Below are 25186 nucleotides of genomic sequence, written 5' to 3' on the forward strand. Positions count from 1 at the left end.
GAGGGGCTCTTTCAGGGCCCTTTCCCTTCACTACAGACTTCCTCTCATGGACAAATTCAGGATGGTTCCCTGTCCCTGCACCCTTAAGCCTCCTGCTAACCCTTTCCTTCTCCCCAAAGAGGAGCCCCACCTCCTCAGAGCAAGGGGCTGGCCTGTACTATTTCTGTCCTTTCTGGGATTCTTCTGAGAACAGATTCTTGTTTTCAGTCTGATTCAGATGTGAAACTTTTCCTGCGGCCTCTCACCCACTTGCTGTGGGCTGGGTCTCTGCCTCATCACTCCTTCCTCCAGCCAGGCTCCTCCTGTTCCCCTCCCCCAAATTCTCTCTGGTCAGTCACTTTTGCTGAGACCTGGAGGAGGAAGTCAGGGACCCAAGAGGGAGCCATTCCCCTCAGGGGCCCAGGGGGCCCGGGGGCAGCATTTTGATACTCTGAAGTAGGAAACTTTGATTCCCATGGCAAGCCCTGTTCCTGTGCCGAGGAGTCACCTCCAGGGCCCCATCCTCAGGTAGGCGCCAGGGATGAGGAAGGGAGATGGGGGGAGGAGGACAGGCTGCTGTGGGTCTACCAGTTGTAGTTTGGTGGAGGGGAGGGATCAAGACTTGACAGCCCCATATGCTATGTGTGTGTGTGTTAGCAGTGGCAGGTGACTTAGCAGTGTTTCCCCTCTTTCTCTCCTTCCTGACCCCCCAGCATCATTTAGGACCTCATATTCCTCCAATATCTCCTCATCTGGTCTTAAAACCTCCAGAGGGAAATAGGATTCTTCTCTCAACTCCCAGCCTCTTAGCTTGAGGCTGCCCTGTCCTAAGCCCCCTACTTACAGTGATCTTTCAGGGAGTGTGGGTGCTGGAAGTAGTGGCAGGGGACTTTGGAAATCGTCAGATCATCCCATGGGGGCTGGGGAAGCTGCACTCTTCTGGGGCGTTGGGATTATTACTATTCAGAGCTGCCTTTTCCAGCTGGCTGCCTAGAGCTGGGAGAGACTGGGGCCTCCAGCAGTCAGGACCTGAGCCTTTCCCGTTGTGGTATGGGGACTGAAGATAAAGGAGAAAGAAGTGGTGGTGGTGAACCAGGGCTAGGAGTGGAGTGGAAGGGCTGTTGGGAAGCTTGCAGGTTTCCTTAGGTCTGGACGAGGACGGGACAGGGGTGAGCATCCTGCTCGTCCAAGCAGATGAATGCCAAGGTGTGGACTTTGGGTGGGTCTGTGGAGATCCTAACTCAGGAAGGGCGTGAGAATCAGAGAGGCCCCCCGCCAGGCCAGGAAGTGTCGTGGGGAGACACGTGGGGAGAGTTATGTAACTTCAGGAGGGAGAAGTTCAGCACCTGGATCCTTCCAGCTGCCCGAGTCCAGGTCCCTTCCTTGGCCTCCCCATTTGGCAAATTTATTCTTTAATCTTTTTTTTCCCCCCTCCCCCCTCCTTCTGGTGTCTGGATCATGTTGGGTTCAGATTTCAACAGGAGCTATAAAAGAGCTCCTGGACAACGTCGAGAGGTGGAGATGGGAGGAACTTGGAGGGAGGGGTGTGTTGAAAGCCAGCCTACAACCGCACTCTGCTCCCCAAGCCCTGAGATCTCAACTGGGAGTGCTGGCAGATAGCCCCCGACCTGATTAATCTGCTCCCTTTCCCTTTTATTGTTTAATGAACATTTACCGAGCATGTACTATGTGCTCTGGGCGCAGCAGCCAGGATAGAAAAGTCACTGTCAGTGCCATCAAGACACCCCCAGTTTCCTGGGGGTCTGATGGTGTCTGCAGACACCATCACCCCAGGAAGGATGGACGACTGACCCTGAAGGAGCTGTGATGCAGTGGGGTCCAGCATCGCTTTTGGTGTTTGGGACACAGTAAGGCTCCAGTAGAGTGAGTTGTAGGCTTGCCGACCTGAGTGAGATTGACAAGTTGTGTGACCTTGGACGAGTCTTATAACCTCCCCCATAAGGAGATTGTGAGGCTCAAGTCAGGTTTGCAATTATAAAGGAGAGATCATGGTCATTATCATCCTCTCATTTCCTCTGTTAGGGGGCTTCCTAATTACCAGCCTCCATCCAAACTAGGCTCACTCTTCTCCATCTGGACTTGGGATCAAGAAGGCAGGCGCTTGTTGGACTTGAAGGGAGTGAGGCGTGAGCTGGGCCAGCATGATGCTGGTCAGTTAATTCCAATTCAAATCATGTTTAAAGAGCCTCATTTTATATGCCAGGCCTTTCACATACATTCTTTCATTTAATCCTCTTATTAACAGGTGGTTTACTATTATCCTCACTATTTAATGGATGAAGGAATTGAAGCTTGAAAATAAAGTTTCTCAAACTTTAGTGTGAATGAGAATTATCTGGGATGTTTGTTAAAAATGCAGATCCCTGGACCCAAACTTCAGAAATTCTGGTTCAATAGGTGTGCAGTGAGGCCCAGAATCTAAAATTTTCACAAGTATCCCAGGTGATTCAGATGCAGTGGTCTACAGGCCACACTTTGATAGACACTGATGAAGGATTAGTGACTTACCCAGGACTCAGAGCCAGGAAGTGAAAGGTCTGCATCCAGGACTCCTGCCTCCCAGAGTTGTGCTGGGAGCCTGGGTTTCTGCATTGGAAATCGGGGCAGCACTGCCTTCCTGCCTCCCTCTCTCCCTCCCTCTAGGCCCATTGTGAAGACAAAAGGAGATAATGTAGGAGAAAGCCCTTTTTAGAATGTAGAGCTGGCAGCATTGTCAGAGATTATGCAAATACATGCAAATGAGCACCCATGGGCTTGGCTGTTCACTTGGGAGCTTGTGCTGGAATGCGTGTTTCCCTAGGTGGCTCTCAAGAAAGAAGAACTTTGGTGGTGGGCATTGACCCCTAGTGGGCAGAGTTTTCCGCTGTAAAAGGGGCTGATCGAAATGGAAGACTGGGGCTGGGATTGGGAAGAGATGGGACCAGAGGCCTTTTTTTCTTCCTGGGTTGTGCGTCCCCGGAGTTGAGGGTCCCTGGCCATGGGGACTGACCAGGAGAGGGAAGCCGTGTGCCCCAATGGCAGAGTGTATCTCTTTCCTCTGTGATCTCTGGTCAGCTCTCAGTTGCTCCTTTCCAGCCCATTGGCTGGAAAGCCTTTTTTTTTTTTTTTAATTTAATTAATTAACTAATTAATTTATGGCTGTGTTGGGTCTTCATTGCTGCGCGCGGGCATTCTCTAGTTGCGGCGAGCGGGGAGCTACTCTTCGTTGCGGTGCGTGGGCTTCTCATTGCAGTGGCTTCTCTTGTTGCAGAGCACGGGCCCTAGGCGTGTAGGCTTCAGTACCTGTGGCTCGCGGGCTCTAGAGTGCAGGCTCAGTAGTTGCGGTGCACGGGCTCTGCGGCATGTGGGATCTTCCCAGACCAGGGCTTGAACCCGTGTCCCCTGCATCGGCAGGCGGATTCTTAACCACTGCACCACCAGGGAAGCCCCCTGGAAAGCCTTTTATGTTGTCAGCCTCTATTACTCCTCCCTAATGAAGCCTGAGCTGGGACTGAGCTTTACTGAACCTGGACTCTTCCTTATTGAACCACCTGCTCTTTCCACATGGAGATGGTGCAGCAGGAAGGCTGGAAGTGATATTTGAAGATAGCCCACCGAGGAGGCTGCAGCGTCACCCTCCAACTTCTTTCCCCACCCATTTTTCCCCTTTCCCTTCTGCCCCATTTGCATTCAGACCTGTCTTTGGCCAGGACTGCTGATTCCTGAGGTGAGAGTTGGCCAGTGACGCTTCCTGGGGCTGGCTATTCTGGACGCCCCTATTCCAAAGCTGCTGAGACCCCGGGATTCTAGAGCTGCTTCTGTTCAGGAATGCCATTGTTCTCCCTCCCCCCGGCATCCCTGGGAATCGGTGCTAATTTCAGCCTCCAATCCCTGACTCATTCTCTTCTCCTCCGTGACTCATAGGGTGACCTTGGGTTTCTGAAGCCCCTCTCAGTGGGGAACTGTGCTGGCCACCATTTCACACCACCTTGGTTTTAGGTGGGATGGGGTGGGGCAGGGCTGGGGGAAGGAGCCAGAGGGGAATATTTCATCGCTTTCTTTAAAATCATCATCTAAAGTCAGAGAGCTCTGTTTGCTTTGTGACTGCCTGGGCTGGACTCAGGCAGTCACAAACCAGACTTTTAAGAAGCCTCCCTGTTAATCCCCCGGAATTCGTGAGTGCAAAATATGAGGGATTGTTCCTTCAGGCAAAGCATCCAGTAAGTGAGACCTCCAACCCCACCCTCCCCACTTTGGCTCTGTGGGAAGCTGCCACGGGGCAGAGGTAGGGGATGGGTACAGTCACCCTTGGCCAGAGGTTCTCTCTGGAGTGGCACTGGGGAGGCAGGGGTTAACCCTGCTTTGTCCTGGTTGATGGATTCTGGAATCATAATCGATTAGCTCTGCCGGGGTGGAGTGAGGCCAGGCGAAAGCATTCAGATTGGTCTTTGTTCTGTGTCTTCGCCATCCCTGCCAGGGACAGAGGGGCTGTGGACATGTACCCCCTCCCCGCCAAGACCAAAAGACATAATGAAAGAATGCTGGGGCTCTTTTGATGGCTGTTGATCCCAAAGCCCTCTCTTAGGGGGAAATAAGCAGTTTCAGCTCTTGGTTATTCAGACTATGAAACAGCGCATCCCCAAAACATCACCCTGGGAGCTTGTACCTGCCTAATTCTGCTGGGCCCCGGGCAATCTAAACAAGAGTTTTCAGGAAACACTGACTAAAAGGGGGGCGTTGAGAGGTCAGAGGGGGATGGGGACCGTGGAAGAGCCCGAGATTTAACTTTGGGGGCTAGGTAAACTTAGTACAGGCAGTGGCAATGGCCTGTGATGAAAAACATTAGCTGCTGTTCTTTTTTTTAATTCTTTTTTAAAAAAATTAATTAATTTGTTCATTTATTTTTGGCTGCGTTGGGTCTTTGTTGCGGCACGTGGGCTTTCTCTAGTTGCAGCGAGCGGGGGCTACTCTTCGTTGCGGTGCATGGGCTTCTCAGTGTGGTGGCTTCTCTTGTTGCGGAGCACGGGCTCTAGGTGCACGGGCTTCAGTAGTTGTGGCACGGGGGCTCAGTAGTTGTGGCGCATGGGCTTAGTTGCTCCACAGCATGTGGGATCTTCCTGGACCAGGGATCGAACCCGTGTCCCCTGCATGGCAGGCGGATTCTTTTTCTTTTTTTTAAAAAATAAATTTATTTATTTATTTATTTTTGGCTCTGTTGGGTCTTCGTTGCGGTGCGCGGGCTTCTCATTGTCGTGGCTTCTCTTGTTGGGAAGCACGGGCTCTAGACGCGCAGGCTTCAGTAGTTGTGGCACGTGGGCTCAGTAGTTGTGGCTTGCAGGCTCTAGAGCGCAGGCTCAGTAGTTGTGGCGCACGGGCTTAGCTACTCCGCGGCACGTGGGGTCTTCCCAGACCAGGGATCGAACCTGTGTCCCCTGCATTGGCAGGCAGATTCTTAACCACTGTGCCACCAGGGAAGCCCAGCTGCTGTTATTCTATTAGAAAGATTAATGGGTTATGGAAGACTGAGGCTGTTTCTGTAAAATGCATCCTATTAGAGGTATCCTGTTCTCCTGACAAGGTGGCAGCGCCTAAGCAGGTTATCTGTACCCGGGCCCCTACAGGCTGCGCTACATGGTGAAGCAGTTGGAGAATGGGGAGGTAAACATTGAGGAGCTGAAGAAAAACCTGGAGTACACAGCTTCCCTGCTGGAGGCCGTCTACATAAATGAGACGCGGTGAGAGTGGTGACATGGGGCTGCGGGGAGAAACCCATACACAGAGGAGAAAGATACCAGACAGAGACAGTGATTCAGGGAGGGCCGGGGAGTCAGACAGAAACCTGACCCAGCCAGAGCAGGGAGGAGGGGCGGGAGGGCAGATAGATCTATAAGTAGAAATATCGGCAGAGGTACAGGCATAGAGTTGCAGAGACAGAGACAAACAGAGACATCAAGAAGAGAACACTGTTCCAGAGCCGGAAGGAACCTTGAAGCTCATCTAGTCCTAACCTTCTTCCCAGTGCGGAGGCCTTCCAGACCTGCGCGCCCAGGGTGGGAGCCACTAGTCACACATGGCTGTGGGGCTTGAAACCTGGCAAGTGTGAATTGAGATGTGTGTGTATGTAAAATACATGCTGGATTTCACAAGATTTTGAGAAGAGAATGTCAACGATCTCATTAATATTTTTATATTGATTCCACATTGGAATGATAGAACTTTGCGTGTATTAGGTTAAAGAAACGTTATCATTAAAGTGGATTTCACCTGTTTTTTTTAACCTTTGCATGTGGCTACTAGACAATTTAAAGTAACTTATACGTGGCTTGCATTTTACTTCTGGAGGACAGTGCTGCTGGTCTGTAGCATCCTTGACGGGTGGTATCCATTCCACTGTCTGCTTGAATACTTCCAGAGTTGGGGTGTTCACTACCTCGCATAGTGACCTGTTTCATTATTGGAGACATCAGATAGAGAAACAGAAGTAAAAAGACTTAGCGAAAGAAAGGAAAGGGAGGGTCAGAGAAGGGAGAGAGCTGGTGTGAGAGTTTCCAAGGTGTGGCTGGGCCCGGGCCTCTAGGCTGCGGAAGCACCTGACGTCTTTCCTCTGTGACTCCCCTTCTGGGGCCTCAGGCAAATCTTGGACACGGAGGATGAGCTGCAGGAGCTGCGGTCTGACGCGGTGCCTTCGGAGGTGCGGGACTGGCTGGCCTCCACCTTCACCCAGCAGGCCCGGGCCAAAGGCCGCCGAGCAGAGGAGAAGCCCAAGTTCCGGAGCATCGTGCACGCGGTGCAGGCTGGGATCTTCGTGGAACGGTGAGGCTCACCCACGCCCTGCCCGCTTCTACCCCTCGCTGTGTCCCTCGTTCCCAGCCACCCTCGTCTTCCAGGACCCCACTGTACCACCAGCCCCACATGCCCACGGCCTATCTGCACAGCCCCGCCTGATCCGACCCCACTCCCAGACCTCACACCTGGGCTCCTTTCCGTTCTTCTCCCTCAGGATGTTCCGGAGAACGTACACCTCTGTGGGCCCCACCTATTCCACTGCGGTCCTCAACTGTCTCAAGGTGATCCCGGGGGTTTCAGGCAAGAGGAGAAGCTTGCGGGGGTGGAAGAGTCCTTGGGACTTTCAGACTCTTTGCGGGATGATTTTTGCCTTCCCTTTTAACTGTTGTTTCCATATTCCTCAAAACAACTTTTCCCCACTCAAGAGGCACACGCCTGACTTCTTGTCACTCCCAAACTGAATGATATCTGGGAAGAAAGAGGCCTATTTACCACTGCTTTGTTTTCCTGCTTCCCAAGCCTCTGTAACCATTGGGAAGTCCTCCTTGAAGTCTACCTGCAGCCCTTGCTGCTGCAGGGGATGTCCCCCTTGGGAGTCTCCCTGCCTAGTTCCTTGTTTCTCCACAGAACCTGGATCTCTGGTGCTTTGATGTCTTTTCCTTGAACCGGGCAGCTGATGACCACGCCCTGAGGACCATTGTTTTTGAGTTGCTGACTCGGCACAACCTCATCAGCCGCTTTAAGGTCGGGCAGCATCCTATCCCTGCCTCTGGGTAGGATTCTCCACTCCCACCACCCTGTTCTCAAAGAGTCCCAACAAGCAGCAGATTCCACAGGCTCCCTGGCTCCGTCTCACTGTCAGGGAAGTCGCCCCGTGCACACCCCAGTCTAGCCTTTCCTTCACTTGCTGCAGTCCCAGCCTCTGGCTTCATGTATTGCTTTCTAGGGGAAGATTCTAGCCCTGCAACTGTCCAGCCTAGGATTCTGCACTCTCGCCCTTTGCTTTGTCCCCTAACTTGTCCTCTCCAGGCTGGCTGCAAGTTCAGCTCCCTGTTTCAGCCCTCCTGCCCCTGCCCATGGACGCTGGAGGCTTAGAGGCCAGATGCTCTCAGCTGGTGCCCTGCAGGACAAGTGTCTCTCCATTTGTTTCCGGGGAGGGGGGGGCCTCTCCCTCCCCTCCCCCTCCAGCTCTAGTCTCTGTCCAAGGGATTTTAGGGAGAGGGTCAGCTCTTGGCAAGGCTAGGTGGGGCTGTAGGAGGGGAGGGAGGGTGTGAACTCCGTTTGCTCCATTCAGCTTGGCTGGCCAGGAAGTGTACAGGATTAACGTCCTCTTCAGATCCTGTGCCAGGAGGGAGCGTCTTTTGGGAACAGGGGCTGGTAAAAAATCACTTGCATGTGGAAAAACCACACTTGGAAGTGGAGGGTGAGGGGGGCTGAGGAGTCGCCATGGGGATATTTGGTGAGCGCTCGGGTGGGGGTGACAATAGGCGTTAGGGTGGAGGAGAGCATATGTGTTCTGAGGGGTATGGGGGGGTCAAAAGGGTCCAGCCGGAGGGCCCCTCCCAGAGGGCTCTGGAAGGCCACCCGGCCACCTGTGCCTCCACTCCACTATAACAGACTGTTGGTGTGTGAGAGCCTTTCCTTGACCCTTGACTCCTCCCTTTACAACTCCCAAGGGGTTTCCAGAACTTCCCTGAGATGCTCAGCTGAGAGTTTCTTCAGTGCCTCCCTGAGCCCTGTTCTTCTGCAGTTGCGTTTTCTTCTTCTTTCCAATCCTGCCCTCTCCAGGACGGAGAATAGCAGGCTCTTATTTTTCCTAAGACTTTTCCCAGCTCATGTTTCTCCAGACTGGTTCTCAGGCTTACTGCAGACACGAAGTTCTCCGGGTGCTTCCTCACCCGGCAGGACTGGTTCGGGGAACTCCGAGAGTAACTGCATCACGTTGGGTTTGGCCTAGCCCCAGCCCACCTTGCTCCAAGGCAGTTAGAGAGAGAGGAGCCTTCTTGCTCTAGTAGTAGAGAACCCCTTGGAGCCGCCCTTTTCAAGCTCCACCTTCCCTTCCTGGGCACCCAGCCCCTCCCATGCTCCTCCCCTTCCCTTCCCTTCCTCCAGGGACACCATGGCAACGCAAAAGCCAGGGCGGTTGTCATGGAAACAGTCCTTTAAAATTCCCTGAATTTGGGGCACAGCCCTCCAGGGTTTGGGGCGGGGGATGTTAGGGTCTGACTGACTAGTGGCACATCCTCTGTTGTCTCGTCACTACTGTGCATCTCTACAGAAGCTTCCTCAAGTCCTGAACCCCGCTCTCCTCCCAGCCTCAGAGATCTAGGGACAGGTACAGACACCAGCCCTGCCCTCTGGGAACCTTGGGCCTTTGAAGGAAGCAAACGTACCCCAGGGCATATGCAGAGACCGAGACAGGATTGAGTAGCCCGAGGCCCGACAGAGCTCTGGCTCCTGGTGCTTGGGTGTGTGTGTGTGTGGTGGTCGAAGGGTGGGGAAAGGCTTCTCAGAGGAGGGGGTGATCCACATCTGGCTAGAGGGGCCTCTCCAGGTCATCTTATTCTTTCGTTTGCTTCTGAGCCCCTCTCCAGTGTATTGGCTTGGGGATGGAGTGAAGTGGTTGGAAGGTAGGAGGGAAACTTTCTTTCCTCTTCTTAAAAATCTCCAGGGAAATAATAATAATTATAGCTACTCTCTAGAGAACACTTACTAAGTGCCTTGTGCTTATCTCGTTAAATTCAAGGTAGGTGGTATTATCTTCATTCTGCAGTTAAGCATCTCAGGCGCAGGAAGGCATGTGACTTGCGCAAGGTCACACAGCCAGCAGGTGGTAGAGCCAGGATGTGAACCCAGGTTCACCCGACTGCGGAGCCAGCGCTCTCCTATGCCCTGTTGCCTTCCAAAGAAAGGGCCTTGCTGACCTCCGTCTTCGGCCGCTGCCATTCCCGCACATCCTCCACAAATCTCGATTTCCTCCGTCCTACTGCAGATTCCCACTGTGTTTTTGATGACTTTCCTGGATGCCTTGGAGACAGGCTATGGGAAGTACAAGAACCCTTACCATAACCAGATCCATGCAGCTGACGTTACCCAGACGGTCCATTGCTTCTTGCTCCGCACAGGGATGGTGGTAGGTGCCCTGGAAATCACTCTTCTGTGACTTAGGGTCTTATGGCTGCAGAACCGGGAAGTCTAGACTTTACTCCCATTTCCTTTTTTCTCTCTTTGGTTCCTCTCCTTTGGCATCCCAAAGTCTTTACAGAGTCAGATTGGGCTTACTCACTCTAGAGTATTCCTGGGTGGACCGTAACTTCATGGGCAGCGCTGGGGATGTGTGCCGGCATGTGATGGGAATGTTGCTGGTTGGGATGGAGGAAGGTCTTTGGCCATTCCGGGAGCTGAGAAACGTGGCTGCATTAGCCCAAGAGCTGGCCTCGAAGAATGGAAGGGCTGGGCTGAGCGGTCCTGCCTGTGTGTGGAGGTCTTTGGGCAGCGGCCGGCAGGGGGTCCGCCCCCTCTCATCGTCTGTCTCTTTCTCCCAGCACTGCCTGTCGGAGATCGAGGTCCTGGCCATCATCTTTGCTGCAGCCATCCACGACTATGAGCACACCGGCACTACCAACAGCTTCCACATCCAGACCAAGTGAGGGATGGGGACGTGGCAGGGGCAGGAGGGGCCAAGCGGAGGTGCAGAGGGCCGGACACGGTGACTTGGGCTTTGCAGGTCAGAATGCGCCATCCTGTACAATGATCGTTCCGTGCTGGAGAATCACCACATCAGCTCTGTTTTCCGAATGATGCAGGACGACGAGATGAACATTTTCATCAACCTCACCAAGGATGAGTTCGTGTGAGCAGAAGCCAGGAGTGGGCATCCCTAGAGACCCCCTAACCCCAACCCTCTTTTCCCACTTCCCGGAACTCCTGCGTAGCAGTGCTGATCAATACTTGGGTTCTGTCCTTTCAGAGAGCTGCGGGCCCTGGTCATTGAGATGGTGTTGGCCACAGACATGTCCTGCCATTTCCAGCAAGTGAAGTCCATGAAGACGGCCTTGCAGCAGCTGGAAAGGTGAGATATGGTGGGGTGTGGCTGGGCATAGGCCAGAGTGAGGGGTGTGTGAATTGGGGGGGGGCATCCGCATGGGTAAAGGGTGTTACAAGTCTTTACCTGGATATAGAAACTCTCCTGGCTCCAGCTATCTGAGTGTATCTCGTGTATGTGATGTGTGTGCACGTGGCCCTGGGTTTGTGTACAGCCCAGGCAGCCGGTCTACTGGAGAGCGCTTGGGCTGGGGGTCTGAGATGGGCGTTCTCAGGGCAGCTTCAGGTCAGGCTTACTCTGGAATGTAATGGAAAAGCACTCAACTCTTTGGACTCATTTCTGTATCTGTGAAATGTGAAAATGTAATGCCTCCCTCCACAATAGCTTGCCACCAGTTCCTACTCTAATAGGGCTATTGGGAGAGTCATGTGAGGTTAAAAAAAAAAAAGCACAGAAGAAATGCCATAATTACATCTAATGTTGCTTAAAAGTGGGTGGGAGTATATAAATGTAAGGGAGAACAGACTGTGTTTGTGTGTCCTGAAGGTGTGTGTTAATGTACGGTGTCTGTGTGTGGGAGAGTGTGCAGTGTCAGAGTGTGTCATTGTTGGGAAATAATAATAATAATTATAATAATAATAATTATAGATTACATCTACCGAGCACTTATTAGGTGCAAGACACTCTTCTAAATACTTATATGCTGTATGTCATTTAATTCTCAGAACAACTCTATGTGGCAGATTCTGTTATTATTTCCACTTAGGATTGAGGAGAATGAAATATGTAAATTTTAAGTAACTTGCTCTTCATCACACAGCTAGTGTGTGATAGGTATAGTGGGGATTCGAACCCAGGCCCTTTGATTCTGAGAGCCTGGGCTGCTTCCTATACATATGTAAATGTGTGTGTGTGTGTGTGTGTGTGTGTGTGTGTGTGTGTGTGTCTAGCCTCACAGGGTGTTTGAAGTGTGATCTGAGAGAGGGCATGTGATGGGAAGTTAGGAATGGTCCAGGCTTCCTTTTCCTAAAAGATCAGTCTCCCTCCCCTCGCCATCTGCCCCAACAGGATTGATAAGTCCAAGGCCCTGTCTCTACTGCTCCATACGGCTGACATCAGCCACCCAACCAAGCAGTGGTCGGTTCACAGCCGCTGGACCAAGGCCCTCATGGAGGAATTCTTCCGCCAGGTACGAGGCCTCTTTGCCCGCCCCCGCACCTCCCCCCCCACCCCCCCCATGGGGCCTTCTCTCCCCTCTGTTCTCCAAGTTCCCTGTTCCTACTCCAGCTCCTCATTCAGTGGCCTGCCGCTGCCAACCTGATCCCAAACCCATGGGATACAATGTCATCTCCGAAAAGCTTAACAGTAATTGCTGGCAGTGGCATTTGCATGCCACTCATTTCCAGGTCAAAGGCACACAGATCCCTCTTCTCCCCCGGCAGCCCCTTCTACCCCCAGCTGCACCTCGATCTGGTAGACTGAGGTGCTTCCCCGCCCTGTCTGCTCCCCCAGGGTGACAAAGAGGCAGAGCTGGGCCTGCCCTTTTCTCCGCTCTGTGACCGCACTTCCACTCTCGTGGCACAGTCCCAGATTGGTGAGTGTCCCTTCCCGCAGGGAGGAGAGAGTTGCGAAGGCTAAAGGATGCTGGCTGGGCCGGGTCAGGACCTCTCCAAGTCCGCATCCTTCAAAGCCATTCCTCCCGTAGCGGCAAGCCCGCTGTGCTAGAGCATGGGGTCCTGGGGTGGAGTTCTCTGGGGTCGCGAAGACATCATCACAAAGGCTGCCCCCACCGGGAACTTTTCAGCCCCAGGTGACCCTGTTTTACATGCAGCCGGGGGCACAGCTGTGCTGGCAGTATCCTCTGCCCAGCCCCCCAGGTCAGATGGCTCCATTGTGTTACCCCTGCACTGCAGGTTTCATTGACTTCATCGTGGAACCCACGTTCTCTGTGCTGACTGATGTGGCCGAGAAGAGTGTCCAGCCCATGGGGGATGAAGACTCCAAGTCTAAAACCCAGCCCAGGTGAGGGTGGCCGCAGCAGCCGGGGACCCACAGAGAGCACCGACTCCCAGGGAGGAGGTACAGGCATGGCGGGCGTGGAGAAGTAGGCGACCCCAAAAGTGGGAGCCCCTCTACTGCGAGTCACACACAGGGGCGGAAGGATGGGGGGCAGGGAGTGTGGTCTGCACCTGTGTTCCCTCCGCCGTATTTATCTCTCTCCCATTAGCTCTGCCTTTATTGCCTTTCTGCTAATCTGCTTTTATTTTCCTTCTAGTAGGAGGGAAGGTGTGGAGAGGGATGGGGACTGCGGGTGCCTAGCAGAGGGAAAAGAGAAGGACGAGGCTCCCTGAGCCTCCTGGTCTTCCACCCCCTCTACTCCGAGGGCTGTGAAGATGGCTCTGGGGTGGGCAGGGCCTGACCTCTGCAATGTTGGGGGTCCGGCTTTTAGCTTCCAGTGGCGCCAGCCTTCTCTGGATGTGGAAGTGGGAGACCCCAACCCCGACGTGGTCAGCTTCCGCTCTACCTGGACCAAATACATTCAGGAGAACAAGCAGAAATGGAAGGAACGGGCGGCAAGCGGTGGGTCCATTGGGAGGATGAGGCCTTGCGGGGAGGGCGGCTGATGCAGCAGTAGCGGGTCCCTTTTCCTTAAGCCCGTCAAGCAACCCTTTGTCTGACTCTCTCCCTGAGTTGGGAAGGAAACTGACTAGGCTGCAGTAAGACCCCAGGAAAGACTGACTGGCTGACTGGCCTGAACTGTTCTAGAATGCGGACTTGAGAGAAGATAGGGACAGCCACATGCCACGACCCGAGGGACCCCATGCACATTGCGGTCTGTCAGTGTTGCCCTGTGGATGTGGTAACCTGGTGGCCCTGGCTGGGACATCTCTTCCTTAACGTGGGCGTTGAGGGCTGTGCATTTTAGCAAGGTTGGAGAGGCTCTCCCCGGGTGGGCATGGGTTGAACATAGCTCAGCTCGAAGGAAGGGGGATGTGTGAGAATCCCTTACTTGTCTCCACATATTCCTTGGGTTTGGGGGAAACATACTGCTTGGTCTGGTCCCAGCTTCCCTCATGCCCCTTTGCAGGCGTCACCAACCAGATGTCCATTGACGAGCTGTCCCCCTGTGAGGAAGAGGCCCCAGCCTCCCCTGCCGACGATGAGCACAGCCAGAACGGGAATCTGGACTAGCGGGGGGCTGGCCCAGGTGAGCCTGTCGCGGTGCGCGGGGAAGGGCTTAAGGTTCTGCAGGGAGTCGGGCCAGCGGGACGTCCCACAGGCCTCTTTGAAGGGTCATCTCTGGGGTTCAGTGGATGCAAGGCGGTCCTTCCCTCTTTCCCAGCGGGGATATGGAGGAAGTGAACACACAGACCCGAGCCGGGGCCTGAGTGCAGAGCAGAGTCCGCCCACCTGCAGGAGGAGGGGAGTGGGGCTGAGCAGCTCCTTTGTGAGGGCTTGGGCAGAGGCAGCAGTCAGGGCCCAAGGCTGCGGGAGGCCAGCTGGGCATGACTTTCAATCCAGCCCCGCTCGCGCCCTGGCTGAGCTCCTTCTGCAGGGCATTTTTTGCTCAACTGTAAGCGGGACTGAGTGGGGATCCGGTGGGACCCGAGGAAGGTAAGTCAGGCTGGAGATGAAGGCGGAGATCAGAGCACCGAGGTGTCGCCTCTTCCTCCAGGTCCTCACCGGGTCCGAAGTGTTCGATGTCATCAGCACCATCCATCGGGACTGGCTCCCCCATCTGCTCCAAGGGAGCATGGACGTCGAGGAACAGACAACCCACCCGAAGGACAAATGCCAGAGATTGTGGGATTGGGGAAAGGGCCTGTCCCCGTCCGACACCCACTGGGGCGCACTTTAATCTCCCAGCGGCAAGACTGGGGAACTTCAGGCTCCCAGTGGTCACTGTGTCCATCCCCCCTGCCTCTGGACTCTCCCTATGACCAGATGATCGGCTGGAGGGGAGCTTCCTGGAGGCTTCCCAGGGCCTGAGGGGGAGGGTTGGAGATGCCAGCCCCCTGGGTCCTCCCCCATCCTTTTTGCCTCCAAGTTTCTAAGCAATACATTTTGGGGGTTTCCTCAGCCCCCACCCCAGATCTTAGCTGGCAGGTCTGGGTCCCCCTTTTCCTCCCCTGGGAAGGGCTGGAATAGGATAGGAAGCTGGGGGTTTTCAGAGCCCTATGTGAGGGTAGGGGAGTGGGCTCCTTCAGGGCATGGTACCTTTCTAGGGCCTGGGAATGGGGGGCATCCTCTTTACCCCAGACCTGCACTGCTTCAGTCCCATCCCCAGCCCAGACCCTGCAATCTTCCCTCTCTCCCATTCTGAAATGGTGACCGGGGGAAGAGGAGCCATTGCCACCAGGGGCTGAGAGGAGGCCTTTCCTGGGGTCCCCAAGGACTCGGGACTGGTCTAGGCCCCTGGGGCTTGTCACCTGCCCTGGCTGAGTCCTGAACCCTTTGCCTCCTTCCTCTCCCCTGGGGCTGGGAGGCTCCCATCCGACCAATGTCTGTAAAGTGCTTTGAAGTCTCCCCAGCAAAGCACCTTCAGGATACATCCTACGAGCACAGGCGGGAGAGCTGGGTTGGGGTCAAGGGCGCATGGGGAGGGTGAGGTGTAACCCGGTAATCCTGTGCTGCTGACAGAGAGGGTCCCTCCCCCTCCTAGCCCCGGCCCAAGAGGCCCCTCCCCAGGACAAGTGGGGAGTGGCGGGTGGAAGGCAGACGGGCAGGGGCTCAGGGCTGCTGCTCTCGTGTCCTCTGGAGAGAGCCCAGCCAGGCGCCTGCCCCTTCCTCTCCTCAGGCTCCTCTCACCCCACTTTGTCCCAGGAAGGGCCCAAGTCCAGGTGACTGCCCTCCTCCTGTCTTGTACCAACCACGCATTTGTACAGTGGGCCCTGTTCCTGTGAAGTCATATCCATGGTCTCTTAGACCTGCCACCTGCCACTTGTCCCTCCTACCCCACCCTGAGTGGGGCAGAGACGCATGTGACTCACCCGCGCCCTTGGTCTCCCAGAATCCTGCTATAGCCAGAGATCAATAAAGAAGGGAGACCTGGCCTGGCTGTGTGTGTTGTTTGCCGGGTGAAAGTGCACTGTGCATCTTCACGTGCACTGTCTCTTCAAGCTGATGAAACCCTGGTGCGGTGTTCATCCTGCTATATAGGGAGGCCCAGAGAGGTGAGGTCTTGCCTGAGGTGCACAGCAAGGGTGGCAGAAGGGGACCTTACACTTCTGAAGTTCTTTTTTCTCTCCATCACTCTACTTCTTCAGTAAAGAGGGGGTGAATCTTGCCTTCCCTCCTCCCCTCTCCCCTCCACTGCCTGGAAAAATCAAAAGCAGTAGACAGGAGAGGCCTGGCTGTGGGGTCTGAGGAAGTTTCTTTACTTCTGCTCAGCTTTCGTCGTTTACCCTGGCCCCTCGGTGTCTCGGACAAGGGGGAGAGGTGACCTTTCCAGTTCCCAGCAAGGGCCTCTTCGTGAATAGCCACTGTGTCCTCAATCTAGCTTGGCTAACAGGTTGGAATCTGGGTGGTGGTCTCCGCACAGCTGGAGAGGGAACACATCCTGAAGCTTGGGAATCACTGAGGCTTGGAGGGCAGGCAGGGAGGCATCCACGCAACGCCCCGCCTCTTTCCCATGGGCCAAGTGCCAGGGTGCAGTTCCCGGCTTTGTTCAGCAGATGGCGCCCACAGCAGCGTCGCAGCCAGCCGGGCCTTAGGGCTCCAAGGCTTCAGGGCAGCCCTGCCAGGTGGTTGTATCGTTTCCTCAATATGAAGAGAGCCTGGGGCCATCCTTCCTTCTTGGTACCCCGGAAGTCAGTCCTCCTACCTATCTGACCCTCAGCTCTCTTCCCCCAGCAAGTCAGGGCAAGGCTGGGGAAAAACTCCTCCCTTCTCAAGGCTCCTGCCCAGCTTCCTTATTTCCTCCTTCCTGGAGGCAGCTGGGCAAGAGGGAGGGGGGCTATAGAGAAGGCAGGACAAGACGTGAGGGAGAACAGATTCTCCAAGTTGGGAAAGAAGGAAAATACCAAGGACTTAACACTAAATTTATCACTTTTAAAAACAAGAGATTTTCCCCAAAAGTGAAGAAGTAAGAAACAAATCCAGTGTCCTTGCATTCCCAACTGCAGTCTTGATTCCAAGATACCTCCTTCACTCTCAGACCTGTTGCGAGGGAAGCAGGTAGAAAGAGAAGGTGAGTGAGAGGCCTGAGGTCCTATTGTCCCCTCCCCTGCTGGTGTGCCCAACCATCCCGTTAGGCATCTAACTTCTAATGTCTGACACCAGTCCCTGGCCCCGTGTCCAGTCTACACAGGGGAGGGGAGACTGTAAAATCAGAGCTCATGGGGTTATTTCATCAGTGTCTCCACTCCAGGCAGGACCACTGCTCACCAGCCTGGACAGGTGAGGATCTCCCTTTGGGTTCCAAATGCCCTTTGTCAGAAAATCCATGGTCTACTTCCATCACCCATTCCAGGAGCCAGAAATCCTCAGACAGAGTCTAACCTCAGTCCCCCCTGCTGCAGTTTTATCCCATTTCTCTTTGTTTGTCCTTGCGGGGAGATGCAAATCCTCTGGCCACAAAGGACAGCTTTTCAGTGACTGAAGCTGGTCCTTTGTCCCCCTTTTCCTTGACTCCAGATCTTAGCCCTCACCCTCTCCACACAGCCTGCTCTCCTGCAGACCGGGCAGCCCAGCCCTGGGGTCTTACCGAACTGGCTCCCTGGGAATCCAATGGTGGTCTACGGGTTGAGGGTTCCTCTGTGCTGGGTTTCTCACTGCCCCTCTCCTGAGTGTTAGGGATGGATTCTGCAGGCTCTGAGGAGGGAGAACAGGTGGTGGGAGGGACAGGTAGTACTCAGGAGGGCTTGGAGAGAGGGAGCTGTTTCTGCTCACTGTAGCCCATACTTCAACGACCCCTGAGAGGAGCCCAAGACCAAGCGGAGGGCAACGGGGCAAGACCAACAGGGTTTTCTCTGGTCACAATGACTACTTAGGTTCACTATTTTTTAAAAATCTGCAATCGGAAATCGAAAAAAAAAAACCCTCTAAAAAAAAGCTTAAAATTTTGGGTATGATCTCAAAGTGTGGCTAAACCTGACCTGAACAGAGATGAGCTTTTGATAGCTTATTTATCCCACTTAGTGTGACCATTCATGTCCCTGCAGAAATATTCATGTGTTTGATTACAGGGGGCTCTGCTGGGGGTATTATGGAACATATGGTATATATACCGTGTCACCTTCATAAAACTGGAAAAATTCTGACTTCTGGCCCGCATCTGGGATAAGGACTCGTGGACATGCAGGTTCCATTTCTTGCATACTTTGTGTTCGCTGCTGGGCTAAGGACCAGTCTCATTGAATTTTCACAAACAACCCAATGCAGGTCTTAAGTTGCTCAAGACCTCTGGGCTGATAAAGTGGCAGAGCCAGGATCCCAGCCCGTGAAGGCTGCTCCCATTCCGGCGGGCTCCCCCGATACAATAGGGAGCTCTGCAGTCCAAGTTGGGAGGGGATGGTGTCATTCAGTAAAGAAAGATGAAGAGATGCAAACACACACCGTCCATGCAAAGAATCCATACTCTCAAGACAGTTTCTGGCTACTGCTAGGCCCCTCCCTACAATGGGTAAGGCTGGCCTCCCCTGGGGTTGGTCCCTCCCCAGCCTGAACGTACTGTGTGCTTTCCCAGAGGTGCCCAGCCGCAACTCCGCTGCTGTGTCTCTGATCCCAGGTGGGCAGGACTCCTGTGTCCCTGTGCTCTCAGCGGCTCCTTCAGGCTCCTCTCCCTGCTGCTGTTGCCCCAGGTGATGTTCAACCATCATCTGGAGCTCTGAGGGCGAAGAGAAAGGGAGGGAGCAATGGACGTGACTGCCCAGTCTCCTCCATGGACCCTCAGATTTGACAGCCCCACTAGAGGGCCAGCACACACTGCCCGTGTGGTTTGACTTTCCTGTCTGAGATTGAACAAGGAGGGACATCTGCTGGGCAATAAGGAGGGACTAAAGCTAGACAATAAAATGTACTTTTTTCAAAGGTAAGGGAGGGGAAAGGAAGAGCCTTTAAGATCAAAAGATCCTCCTGACTTGCTGGGATACCTGGTCTCCTTTGGGGGCAGGAGAAAAGACTCAATTTAGATTCAAGAAATATTTGAGTACCTCCTCTGTGCTGTGCACTATGCCGGGTGAGTTCACATACTTTATTTAACTGCCAAAGTGAGGTAGTATTCAGGGCCCCTGTAGGTTAAGCAGGTTCTCCAAGGCCACCCAGCTAGTGGGTGGCAGAGCTGGAATGCAGCCCCGCGTGGTCCAGCAACAACTCTCCTTTAATAAAGGCAGATTTAATGACTTCCCAAGGACTCCTTCCAAAGGGGTCATCCCGGCCACTGCTCAGCATCAGGCATAGCGGGGAAGGGTCTTCCGAACCTTTCATTGTGGGTGTGGTCCTCGTCACCTTCTTCTGTTGCCGTGGAGACATGGACAAAGTGGACTGTGAAGGGCACAGAGCACAGGTGGGCGTCCGCCCTTCTCGCCCTCCTCCCTGCCGTGCCATGCTTTGGGACTGGAGACTGGGGGTAGGTGTGGGCTTCAGCAAGTGGGGGAAGAAAACTCCTGCTTCCTCGGCCCCCACCCCCATGATGGTGAGCAAGGAGACGGTGTGTGGGAGAACGTAGAGGACCATGTGTGTACATCCACTCCAGAACATGTGGGGGGGGGGTACAAGAAAGAGGGAGACAAAAGGTCCTACAGATGGAGGCGTTGAGCAATAATTTTCTAATGAGTCTGGGGGTTCTCTGTGCTGGGCTGAGCGGGAGGGGCCAGCTCACCTTGAGATGCGGGTTGGGGACCCGGTCTTCATCCACCTCTGAGGGAAGGAGGGAAAGGAGAAAGTGTTGAGGATGGGAAATCCAGGGGGTCCCGCAGGCTGACTTCCCAAGGGGAGGAGTCTCTGCCAATCACCTCCTTCCTGATCCGTCCCTCACATCTGCCCCTAGGAAGCTGGCCCTGATGGTGGCTGTCCCCGGCCTCTTCCCTCCAGCTCCTTCCTTCTCTGCTGGCTGGCTTTACCTCCTGCTTCTAGTCGTGTCCTTGCCTCTGTGGTCAGTCTGCATCTACATCCTTGCCTCAGACCTGGAGGTTCTCGAAGGCAGGATTTGTGGTCCTTTTGTTCTTTTCCTCCCTGTCTCCTTCCAATCAGCCCCCCACCCCCGATCCAGAACGGAAACATGCCTAGGAGGGAACACCGGATAGAGAACAGCAAACTTATCCTGTGCAGGGCCCAGGACAGTCCTTTTTAGTAGTTGGAGGAAAGTTGGAGACTCAGGTATCCTGAATTCCAGTCCGGCTTTTTAGCATCACTACCTCTCTTCCACTCTCTCGCCAGTGCCCCTGACATTCTCTGAGACCTTGTTCTCTCCCCAGACCTTGATGGAGACACTGGTGACCAGAATGCCAGCTGCTCCCTGAGCTGTTTCTAACCTTCCCCTTCCCCTCTGGGGGCCATGAGAATAGCTGATGGTGACGGCCCCTCCCCCTCACAGCTGTCACCGCCTCTGGCGGTGGGGGCAGCCGCCTCTCAGTTGCTGGAGAAAACTGGAAGGCTGTTGCCACAGCAACCAACACTCCGTTGACCACCCCAACTCCTGGGGGGCTTAGGAACCAGGTTGTCTCCTTCCTAGCACTGCTCTGTCTTTCCAAAGCAGAGGAAATCCTCCTGCTAACCCAGCCACCACTTCCCTGCCTCCAGGACTGAGGAGACCGCGGGCTCCTCAGATGTGCCCTCCTGTCTAGCACCCACCTTCTCTCACTGGGACCCAGCTGTCTTCAGCAGCCCCCACTCCCTTCAGCGACCCATCCTGGGGTTACCTGGGGATGACTGGTCACTGGTCAGCACGAGGGTGGCAGGGGTGGGGCGGCGCCTCCGGATCTGAGGGAAGAGGTCAAGTACACGTGGAAGCATCACAGCCCCGCGCACACTCAGCAACATAATCCAGGCCGCCCACTTAGCACACCTCAAAAAGTGCCACGTTACACTGAACCCACGGTCTCCAGGTGGATGTTCTTGGGCCCGTCCCTCTGCCCTGGGGACCCAGAAGACCACCTCCACTCCCTGCTTCCCCCAACCCCCTTTCTGTCTCCGCATCTCCCCGGGTCCTGGCCCCAGCTCTCCATCTCAGCAGCTATATCTGTGCTAATGCATCAATCTCTGGCCTGCTGTCCTTCCGTCCATCCTGGATCAATGGTCAGAAATAACCCGAGAGGGCACAAAGCTTTCCCCTTAGTCTCCCAGCCCACTCCCCAAACGGACATGAACCTGTCGTGGGCCAGCACCTGCGGAGAGCGCCCCTCGATCCCCACCCAGCCTGGGAGGACAGCACAGAGAAGGTAGGTCTGAACGTGCCTTCACCTGGCCCATGCCCCTCCCTCCCTCATCTCCTCCCTATCCTTGTACACACTGCCTTTCTGATTTGTCAGGAAATACGGCCTGGAGAAATCCTTGTCATGGTATATAACATGAGGAGAAGCGTGAGGCAGGACCCTGGTCAGGGACTAAAGCTAAGCTGAAAAATCTTATCCTGGGCTCTGGGGTCCCATTCTAAGGAAGTAACAGATAAGAGCGGATTGACTGCTGGGCCTCTGAGCCCCCTTTCCCCGCCTCTGTTCTTTTGTCTTGCTGCCAATAAAGTTGACTGTTGTTGAAGTCAGTCCAAGGACTCTTGGGACACGTAGTTTTTTCCTTTACTCTGGAGGCTTGAAAGTGAAGGGTACCGTGGGGTTGGAGTCCCTGCAGCTCCCTCCAGGGCAGAAAGTGGGTATCAGCCCTAGCTGGGGGCAGGGTTAATCTGAGAGAAGGACTCCTGAGAGAAGAAATGGGTACATAGAATGGGGGTAGGTTGGGGTAGGCACTGTTTTCTTAGGAGAATCCAGCAGTATCTGTTTTTGGTGGCATTTCAAGGTCCCTGGCAATACCAGTTCAGTGTGTGTGTTTGTGTGTGCATACAAGCATGCACTGCATAGACATTATTTGTGAGTCCGTCGCTGGCTATTCCTGGTGCAAACGTGCTGGGGGCCAGCAGGTGGGCAAGTGTGCTTCGTGCATGTGGGGTGAGGCCATCCTTCTCCTAGGAGAGGACTCCTCTCTATTTCTTTCCTGCCCTGGGGGAGGGGAGCTGAGACAGGGAGAGGGTGCGGTGGGGGTGGGGATTAATGGGGGTTGGGAGCCTGAGAAGGAGTCTGCAAGTTTGACAGAAAGGGCCTCTGAGAGGGCAGCAGGGCTCTGTGATCTTGGACAGGTCCCTTAACCAATTTCCTTGCCTTGGACAAGATTTCTAAGCACTCAGACTCCTTGAGAATTTTGATGTCCTACAGCAGGAGGCAGTAAAGTTAGACTTCCTGAAGTACCTCCCAGGCACCTGAACTACTAGCAAATGAGTAGGCGGTCTCTTATTTTCCTTGCCCCGATCGCAAATCCTAGTTCTCAAGGACATTTGGTGCCTTTGCCTTTGATTTCTTTCCAAACCAGTTATGCCAAGGACCTGGTAGTTGTGGGCACCCCTCCATCGCCTGCCACTCTGTGCTCCATAACTCAGAGTTTCCAACCCCTGCCGCCCTCTCATGTCAGTCTGGGTTAGGTGTTCCTGCCAAGCCTGGAGCTTTTTGCCTACACACTTGGGTAACACAGCAAGGGGGGGCTGAAGTTAGACTGCAGGTAGAATTTCAGGCTGAGCAGTCACAGATTTCTGAAGATGAGAGAAAAGCAGGCTGAAGTCCCAGCTCTTTTTCCCTCTGGCTCTATAGCACTGCCTCATCCTCCTCCCCTGCTCCCCAGAGCCCTGGGCCAGCTGGCCTGCCCTCCCCCAACACACACCTACACCTGCCACATCTAACACCAAACAGAGGCAGGCGTCAGGCAGTGAGCACTGGCTGTGCCAGTGGAAGGCATTTCTGCTTGGAACCTCACCCCTGAGCCCGTAGCTCACACTCCTGGGCCCTTTTCCCTGGGTCTGAGGTTATCTTAGCCAGCCCACTGCCTCTAGGCATAAGAGCCTTTTTCCTGACCCCAAGGGGACGCTTCCCATGCTCCTGGCTCTCCACCCTCCTCATCCTCAGGAGGTTTGCAGTCTCACCACCCTCCCTCCTACTGTCACACCTTAGAGGTCTGGAGATCCGGCTCCCCCCACAGGCCAGGGAGAGGATGGAGACACAGGTCCCTAACCCCTCCCCACACTTTGGGAAGCTAACATTATAAGGAGAGCGTGTGTACCCAACCTTTCCCTTCACATCAGACCTTATTCCACCAAACAGCTGGAACAGCAGAAAGAACACTCTCTCCAGCCCATCCCAAGAGGTCAGAGTTTTCTCAGGTGGGGAGGCCCAGCCAGAGACTTAGCAGCCGGTTGGGGGAAACAGAGAAGTGACCTTGAGGGAAATGGATAGTCTTTAGGAACAGGGATGTCTAGGCAAATGGATAGAGAACGCGAAAAGAGATGGAGCAATGAGCAAATGAGCAAATCTTTGGCAAATGGGCGGTAGTAGCGACCACGGGTGGTCACCGTCTCCACGCACATGCTCACTCTCCCTGATACACACACTTGCTCACACAGTCTCATACACTGCCGCCTCTGCCAGGCTGCTCGGAGCTAAAAATAGGCCAGGCCGGGAGGCTGGGCCAGGGCCCTGGACTCCCACCCCTTGAGCCCAGGCCAGCACAGTGCTTCTCCCTTGCCCACGCCCAGCTAGGATCCCAGCCCCGAGAAAGCCCTCGTTTCGCGCTCCCCAGGGCCATTCTCTCCATGCCCTCCCCTTCCCGCCCCCCCCTCCACTACCGATCCAAAGGGCAGGAGATGGGAATAAGGACCCAGTGTCCAGACCTGCAGAGCGCGGCGGAGTCAGCCTGCAGACGCGACCACTCCTCTCCCCCAAGCCCGGCCCTCGCAGTTTTCCTCAGCCCCTTCTTGTTCTCACCCTCTGGGGTCCGGCAGGGTCGCCCCCAATTAGGAGAGGGCTGGGGGGGCTCTTTCTCCTCTTTCAACTCCCTCCATTACCTGCCCTCTCCCTTAGGCCCTCCGACACCTTTGGGCGCCCCTACCGAGCTCAGAAACTCTGGGGGGGGGGGGGGGGGTTGACTGGGTGGGGGATGAAAGACTGGCGAAGGGGGGAGGGGTCGTGTCCTCAGGCAAGCCCCCTCCCCCAGGGCTGGGGAGGCAGGGAGCGACTCTCGCGGGGACCGGCTTCGAGGGCAGGCGCTCGTCCTTCAGTCCGTCTCGAAGAAGCACAGACGGGGAGACGGGGCTTCCACGGTGGGGGAGGGGAGAGAAGACCCCCCCCAAACAGCGCGCCGGCGCTCGCAGGGGCGCACCGCTAAGGGAGGACTGAGCGGGGGTCTCGGATCGCACAGTCCGGGGGTCCCTCGTCCTCTGTGGGGCGAGTTCCCTGCCGCCCCGCCCCGCTCCGCACCTGCTCCGCCGCCTCAGGGTCAAGGTGCGGCTCTAGCAGCGGGACGGTGAACTGGATCTTCCGGGGGCTGTGGTCTTGCTCCATGGCTGGGGCGGCGGCCGCTGGGCCGGCGGCGGCGGCGGCGGCGGCGGCGGGCGGGCAGGCGGCGGACTCGGGGCTGGGGCGGGAGCGCTCCCCCTTCGCTCCGCTCCGGCCCGGCCCCAGCCCGGCGCGCCTGGCTCTAGGCTCCCGGCTCAGCGCTCCCGGCTCGCGGCCCCGGAGACTCCGCGGCCGCCGATTGGCTCGGCACCCGCCCCTCCCGGCCCCCTCCCCTTCCCCACGCCCGGAGCCTTAACCCCGTGGTGGCTGCGCCGCCGGCTGGCGGGGGTCACCGCCCCGCTGGCGGGCGAACCTGGGTCCCGGTCGCAGTGGACACAACCCGGATGGGTATCCGGGGATCCTCAGAGTTCTGGGCGGGGAGTGGAGGTGGGGAGCGGCCACGAAGAACTTCTCCAGGCTGGGGCAGAACTGAGGGGCTGGGAATGTGGAAGGGCGCTGCCAGAGAGGAGACTGCAAACGCTAGAGGAAGATTTCCTTTCTGATCTTAAAGGGGTCGCCTCATAGAGAAAAGAAAGAAAGGGGATCTAGGCTTGCAGCAGGAGGGATTAAAGTTAGACCAGGAGAGGGACTTTCCACTGAGAGGAAACCGCTAGAGCGGAGGTGGAAACTTGGAGGGGAGGCGTGGGGTCTGGGCACAGGTCTGGGTTCACTGTGCAGCGAGAGGGGGAACAGAAGACCTTAGAGGGTATCCAGAGCCTCTGTCTTGAAGTGCTGATGGCAGTGGGTGGAGGGCTCAGGGAGCAGGACCATCTGGGACTCAGCAGAAGGAGAAATGGGGGTGGGGAGCCAGTAATGCTTGTGAAATAGGTTTCTCTTCTTGCTTGCT

The 25186-nt window shown here is 55.3% G+C and overlaps 2 protein-coding genes across 3 annotated transcripts; one reads left to right on the plus strand and one right to left on the minus strand.

Moving 5' to 3' along the window:
- The first annotated feature begins 444 nt into the window (after positions 1-444).
- Positions 445-14845, plus strand: PDE1B (phosphodiesterase 1B). Its single transcript, XM_068560177.1, has 15 exons — positions 445-507; positions 5601-5714; positions 6610-6792; positions 6980-7046; positions 7393-7509; positions 9758-9898; positions 10311-10411; positions 10493-10618; positions 10736-10837; positions 11879-11999; positions 12323-12404; positions 12724-12832; positions 13260-13390; positions 13899-14018; positions 14487-14845. The coding sequence occupies exons 1-14, from the start codon at positions 455-457 to the stop codon at positions 14000-14002; spliced, it is 1551 nt and encodes a 516-aa protein (XP_068416278.1). The 5' UTR covers positions 445-454; the 3' UTR covers positions 14003-14018; positions 14487-14845.
- Positions 14846-16837: 1992 nt separating this feature from the next.
- PPP1R1A (protein phosphatase 1 regulatory inhibitor subunit 1A) lies at positions 16838-24408 on the minus strand. Of its 2 annotated transcripts, none has more exons than XM_068560807.1 (7): positions 24262-24408; positions 20671-20731; positions 19632-19669; positions 19231-19264; positions 18483-18638; positions 17517-17623; positions 16838-16969 (listed from the first exon to the last, which is right to left on the minus strand). In XM_068560807.1, the coding sequence occupies exons 1-7, from the start codon at positions 24343-24345 to the stop codon at positions 16964-16966; spliced, it is 486 nt and encodes a 161-aa protein (XP_068416908.1). In that variant the 5' UTR covers positions 24346-24408; the 3' UTR covers positions 16838-16963. The 2 variants fall into 2 exon arrangements, with proteins under 2 accessions (XP_068416908.1, XP_068416907.1); XM_068560806.1 differs by having other exon boundaries at positions 19231-19294.
- Between the last annotated feature and the right edge of the window lie 778 nt (positions 24409-25186).

The sequence above is a fragment of the Eschrichtius robustus genome, chromosome 13, assembly GCF_028021215.1.
Source record: "Eschrichtius robustus isolate mEscRob2 chromosome 13, mEscRob2.pri, whole genome shotgun sequence".
In the NCBI taxonomy this organism is placed as follows: Eukaryota; Metazoa; Chordata; class Mammalia; order Artiodactyla; family Eschrichtiidae; genus Eschrichtius; species Eschrichtius robustus.

What these genes read in the sequence shown, in the direction of transcription:
- PPP1R1A (XM_068560806.1), bottom strand. Translation starts at nt 24,345, where the DNA reads ATGGAGCAAGACCACAGCCCCCGGAAGATCCAGTTCACCGTCCCGCTG. An exon ending in CAGTGACCAGTCATCCCCAG is followed by an intron (nt 19,670 to 20,670) that starts GTAACCCCAGGA and finishes TCCTTCCCTCAG; the next exon opens with AGGTGGATGAAGACCGGGTC. An exon ending in CACCTCTGGGAAAGCACACA is followed by an intron (nt 17,624 to 18,482) that starts GTACGTTCAGGC and finishes CTCCCTCCTCAG; the next exon opens with AGCCTGCAGAATCCATCCCT.
- PDE1B (XM_068560177.1), top strand. Translation starts at nt 455, where the DNA reads ATGGCAAGCCCTGTTCCTGTGCCGAGGAGTCACCTCCAGGGCCCCATC. An exon ending in TGGAGGAATTCTTCCGCCAG is followed by an intron (nt 12,000 to 12,322) that starts GTACGAGGCCTC and finishes CTGCTCCCCCAG; the next exon opens with GGTGACAAAGAGGCAGAGCT. An exon ending in AAGTCTAAAACCCAGCCCAG is followed by an intron (nt 12,833 to 13,259) that starts GTGAGGGTGGCC and finishes TCCGGCTTTTAG; the next exon opens with CTTCCAGTGGCGCCAGCCTT.